Here is a 6,161-nt window from a genome sequence, read left to right on the forward strand (position 1 = left end):
ATTCTGCCGCTAAGGGGAACGTCGTTCCCCCTGCTGTGACTCGTTGCAATGCGTGTAGCGATATGACACGCATGCGTCCTGGAGGGGTTCTTCACTTCACGTCCGAAGTAAAATTAAAGTTGAATCTGAATCTGAATCTGAGCATCTCTGGAAGACATAGATAGGTGACATTTTGGGTTGGGACCCTGCTTTGTCTGAAAAAAGGCGCTAACCCCAAAACATTGCCTATCTATGTCTTCTAGAGATGCTGCCTGACTTACTGAGTTACTCCAGTACTATGTGTCTCTTTTGATAAGCCACCATTGACAGTTCCTTGTTTCTATATTAGTAGTAGAGATACCCCTGCAGATTTCCTGTTGAGTCCCCTTCAAAGCCCCTCTTTACTGGTACTTAGTTTAGTTTGGAGGTACAGGATGGAAACAGATTCTTCAGCCAACCCAGTTCGTGCCGACCAACAATCATCCGTACACTAGTTCTATCCAACAAACAAGGGACAATTTATAGGCGTCAATGAACCTACAAACCTGTATGTCATTGGAATATGGGAGGAAACCAGAGCACCCAGAGAAAACTCACACGGCCAGTGGGAGAATGTGCAAACACTGTACAAACAACACCCGTAGACACGATCGAGCCCGGGTCGCTGGTGATGAATGGCAGCAAATCTACCGCTGCACCACCATGCCGCCTTCACTCTTCTTCCTTTATTTTTTCCCCCCTATTCCCGTCCACTCTTGTGCCAACATCCAGTAACTGATGGAAGTTAGCTGCAGGTGAATCGGACATCTCGCCGCTATGAAACCTCGTCATAATCACCCGATTTTTCCTTTTTTACAGACATAGAGTCTCCAGTGAAGGACGAGGGTCTAATGGACATTATCCGGGGCAAAATCCAGGAGACGGAAGGGGAGTTCCTGCTCGGTCACGGAGAGGAGGCTCATCCCCCACGATGGGCAGCTCTCTTTGAGGGCAGTCACGAGGTGGTCTTCCAGAAGAGCAGACTGTCACCGCACGGTCCAAGCCCTCTGACCCCGACGTCTCCAGGGAGGGCCAAGAAGCGGCCCGCCCCTCCTCCGCCAGCGGGAAAGCAGCCGTACCGGTCGATAAATTCCGACCCGGATCAGACCCGGAAAACCCCACCATCTTCCGGCAGCGAGTCCAAACTGCGCCGTCCCCCTCCGTTGCCCCCCCTGTTGTCGGAGCTGCACAGTGCGATCCCAGGTGAGGACGTCGTCCAGGCAACAGCCACCTTGCCGCCCGCCAGGCCGGTGCCCATCCCCCGTCAGAAGTCCTCCCTCGGGGCCAAGCTTGATCCCAGAACCCGGATTCCATCAGAAGTATAGGTCGTCTTTGACGTGGACACACAGTACATAGACACTGCGAAGAATGTCAATTGTTCTTCAGTTTGAACATTGTTTGTTTTGAATTTCCTCGATCCACCTAAATGTTTTGCATTAATTTGTCACTTATACAGACCAGCCTCAATTATTGGTTCATTCCTTGAATATTTCTCTCAGAATCCCAAGTCCTATAATGTTTGGGACAAAGACCCATCATTTATTCATTTGCCTCTGTACTCCACTATTTTAGATTTGTAATAGAAAAAAAAAATCACATGTAGTTAAAGTGCACACTGTCAGATTTTAATATAGACCATTTTTATACATTTTAGATTCTTTATGTAGAAATTACAGCAGTGTTTATACATCGTCCCCCCATTTCTGGGCACCATAATGTTTGGGACACAGTGCTGTCATGTAAATGAAACGAGTCATGTTTAGTATTTTGTTGCATATCCTTTACATGCAAAGTCTGCGATTCATGGACATCACCAGTTGCTGGGTGTCTTCTCTGGTGATGCTCTGCCAGGCCTGTATTGCAGCCATCTTTAGCTTATGCTTGTCTTGGGGACCAGTCCCCTTCCATTTTCTCTTCAGCATAGAAAAGACATGCTTAATTGAGTTCATATCGGGTGATTGATTTGGCCACTCAAGAATTGAGCATTTTTTGGCTTTGACAAACTCCTTTGTTGCTTTAGCAGTATGTTTGGGATCACTGTCTTGCTGTAGAATGAACTGCCAGCCAATGAGTTTTGAGGCATGTGTTGGAACTTGAGCAGATAGGATGTGTCTATACACTTCATTATGCTACATGTTTTCTACATGGTGAAACCAAAATGTATAAAAATGTCCTTTAATAAAATCTGACAATGTGCACTTTAACCACGTGGGGTTTTTTTCTATTACAGATCGCAAATTGTAGAGGGCAGAGGCAAATAAATAAATGATGGGTCTTTGTCCCAAACATTATGGAGGGCACGGTATATTTTTAATAAAGTTACATGATGCTGGAGTTACTCAGCGGGTCAGGCAGCATCTGTGGAGGACATGACGAATAGGTAACATTTGGGTTAGGACCCTTCTTCAGTCTGTCCTGAAACGTCACCTCTCCATGTTCTCAGAGATGCTGCCTGACCCACCGTGTTACTCCAGTACTTTGTTTGAAAAAAATATATAAATCAGCATCTGCAATTCCTTATGTCCCTATATTTTCAAAACCTTGTCTGTGCAATTTGTAGAAACCCCAGCAGTCTACCCACACCCACAACTAAAATAATTCCACATTAGGAAATTTTTCTCCACTGTTTTTCCCTCATTTTCATGTACACAAGAACTACGTTTCAGTGAAAATTGAAATTCAAGTATAGCAAAAGGAGGAACTTTAAAATACAGGCCTTACTTATACGAACACCTGACTTATAGACACCCCTGTATAGCAGCAGGCTCTCTTAATGTTAAATTCGGAAGTTTGATGTACATACATACGTTCCTTCCTACAAACAGAAGAACTAATTTCCTTTCCCTGTCCACATTCACAATTAATCTTTCTTCTCATCCTCTGTACTTTTGATCCGATTCATTGCAAAACTGTGGGGAGTCTGGTTACCAGATTGAGTGACTTTTGTGTATTTTCCAACTGATCAGACAAAATCGACTCATGGACGCCATTGAAAGCGGAAGGCGTTCGTAACGCAGGGACGGTCTGTCCTTGTTTTGTTCATTAATGTATCTGTGCTGATAGTGAAGAATGTGTTGCAGTGAGAGGAATATCAGAAGTTTTGTTAACATATTTTAAAAGCTTAAAAAAAAACAAGGTGCTGTGTTTGTTTGGTTGCCCAGCATCTACTGTTCCACTTGTCCCCAGCTCTTTGCAGCAGCAGGCAGCTCTTGGAAATCCCATATTTCTCGAATGTGCTTTCCCTTGATGGACACTGTTAAAAATAAAGTGACCCTGATGCTGGGCTGATATTTTGACTGGGATTGTTAACTGAAAAATTAACTGAAAATTGCAAAATGAGCCAATTCCACGTGATCACCGCCAATTCGATTTCCAATTGGTCAAGGCTCTACGATTTTGTAAAAAAAAAAAAAGTCCTGCATTTATTTATTAGGTGTCATTCTTGTCTCTGATCATATTTTTTAAAATGTTGGCCTCGTTGCAATGCAGCCGCCAGTTTCAGCACAAGGTCCCACTTATAACAACGTGACAACTAGTAGATAAAGTATTTTAGGGATGAATATTGAATGCGTCAGTGAATGCTGGAAAGAATTCCTCGTGACACTGTTATGAAGAACAGGGGCAATACAGTGGTGCAGCTGGTAGAGCTGCTGCCTCACAGTGCCAGAGACCCAGGTTTGATTCTACCTTGGGTGTTGACTGTGTGGAGTTTGCACGTTCTCCCTGTAACCACATAGATTTCCGCCAGGTGCTCCGTTTCCCACATTTCAAAGACGTGCGGGTTTGTAGGTTAATTGGCCCTAGTGTGCAGGCAGTGGATGTGAAAGTGGGATAACATAAAGCTAGTTTGAACGGGTGAGCAATGGTTGGCATGGACTCAGTGTGTCAAAGGGCCTATTTCTATACATCATCTTTCTAATGTAGCAAGGGCCATGGTTGGATCTTATCTGCAGTTTGTATTGACAGAATCTAATTCATCACACTTCTTTGTTCTCTGGGTGTCTTCCTCTACCTGTACTTACCAAACCTGATTGATACTTGGCTGAAAACCCAGTTCCAAAGGCAGGTTTTACAGTTATCTGGAGTTCAATGATTGATGACGTTGAAACTGTACATCATTTAAGGTGTTGGAAGAGATCTGGGGGATTTTGCCCGGGTGATACAGGGCAAGGACAGGATTCTCAGCTGCAGGAGCTTACTTGTAAATTGTCCTCGTCTCATTAGGCTACAAGTCCAACCAGTGTTAATTGTCCAGTTCATTTGTGCAGTCGTTCCTTGCTGGCTGATGGCAAGCTTTTGGAAACTTTGGAATTAAATGATTTGGAGCTGGTACTGGAGAATGATGGTAAAGTAAATATTACCCTGATCTTATTGAATGGCATAGCAGGCACGAGGGGCCAAATGAATGGCTTCTGCTATTTTTTTTTGTTTTGTTTTATTTGACTGATCCTATTATTCCAGTCAGATGCTTGTACAGCCGAGATCGAGCTAGGCTGTCTTTGGACTAGGGAGGAATATCTGTGTTTCCTTTCTTGGCAACCCAGTGTAAAACCAAATATCCTTCCCTAATCCAGAGGTACACTGGGACAATTCTCCTTAAATGTGCTAAGTCGCACTTATTTGCTACTTAACTGTCCACCTCTCCTCTAAGTTAAATCTCCCAGCGTGTGCTACAAATCAGAATTTAGAATCAGAATGTTTTTGTACATCTTTAGAGATTCTAACAGTAATTTTATCCATTTACTAACGTTTACTATTTTTGGATTAAAATAGTTTGAAGCCTTGTTGTATTTTTGATGCGATATGGGACCTAGAAAATAGGTTCCTATTTATAACTGTGGAATGTAGATTAATATTATAAAGAAATAATGAGCCACATTAATCTCTAACTGTGCAGCTACCGGTGCCCGCTATTTGACTTTCCTTTGTATCCCTCTGTTCAAAAAGCCCTTACCTGCAGAATTGGTGCTAATATGAGCGGCAGAACGAGGCAACCTCTCCTTAACCTGCGAGTAGAGTTGCAAAATAAACTGCACCGTCTGGATTGTAGGGGGTAAATTAAATGTCATCGGTTGCAGGAAGAGAAATGGAGAGAGGGAAAGGAAGGTTGGCCTGGGAGAGAAATACAAGGAACAAGACAAATTTGCTTTTAAACTTTTAAGAGTGGAGCATTTTTTTTAATTGTCGACAAAAAAAATCAAATCTGAATGGAATGACGCTTATGATAGATAATTTTTAATATCAGATGAATTAATGGCAGTAATTTATAATTATAGCCTTGCTAGAAGATCAATGGTTAATCTAGTCTCATTAGGTGTTTATCATTGATGAGGCAGACAGCAAGATGCTGTTTTTACTGAGCTAGTGACAGAACAGTGCAATTTGGATAGAAACATTGGGGTGTTGGCATTTAACCAAACATCAGTGATTGCCTGGAGGTGCTGTAGCATTTACATTTGATTAATCACCAACATCATTAGCTCCATTGTTATTTTGACAAAGTGGGCAATAGTGTTGAAAAGTATATGAACTGCGAGAGTACATGCTATGGTTAAATGACTAGCAGAAAATGTAGCTGTCAGGAAATTGAGATTAAATTAAATATGATTCAGTAGTTTTTTGATGTTTAAGTGTTTCCTACTGTATCCTTAGAAACATTGTAAGCAATGATTTAACACTAATACTACCAGTTTCCTTTCTCTCTATGGCTTTCAAAATTAAATGTCATCCCTGATTTTGAACGTGGTTATTCATTATTAACAACTTTTTTTTAATTGCTCTTCACATATTTCCCATTTTGGGCAAAGATTGAATGTACCCTGTATTAGCTTGTGGCAAAATAGCAGTTGCTAATTCACCATCAACTGACAAATGTTACCCAGACATACAGGGTCAGTGCTGAGGGAGATGGAGGGAACGAAATTGCACTTGGCACAATTAGGAGCTGCCTATTACAACTGCAAGTATGTTTGAGGCAGAATAAAGGGAACTGTTATACACATATGCTTTTGCTTCACCCAGCCTGGGAGTGCATGATGCAGACAACAGGTGGGTTGAACAGAAGAGGTTCCCAACACTAAATTTCCACACCTTAATGGAAATATTGAAGCGAATAAGCAAAATATTGATTTTACATTAAGTAA

At 42.1% G+C, this 6,161-nt stretch overlaps 1 protein-coding gene across 1 annotated transcript in view; it reads left to right on the top strand.

The window, feature by feature from the left end:
- Nucleotides 1–5,753, top strand: part of LOC129704228 (rhotekin-2-like) — a 48,107-nt gene extending 42,354 nt beyond the window's left edge. Inside the window, exon 12 of the mRNA XM_055647196.1 lies at nt 838–5,753. Coding sequence (XP_055503171.1) covers nt 838–1,343 — 506 coding nt within the window. The 3' untranslated portion in view covers nt 1,344–5,753. The remainder of the gene's footprint in view (nt 1–837) is intronic.
- The last annotated feature ends 408 nt before the right edge of the window (nt 5,754–6,161 follow it).

Source organism: Leucoraja erinacea, chromosome 15 (genome assembly GCF_028641065.1).
Source record: "Leucoraja erinacea ecotype New England chromosome 15, Leri_hhj_1, whole genome shotgun sequence".
Classification (NCBI taxonomy): domain Eukaryota; kingdom Metazoa; phylum Chordata; class Chondrichthyes; order Rajiformes; family Rajidae; genus Leucoraja; species Leucoraja erinaceus.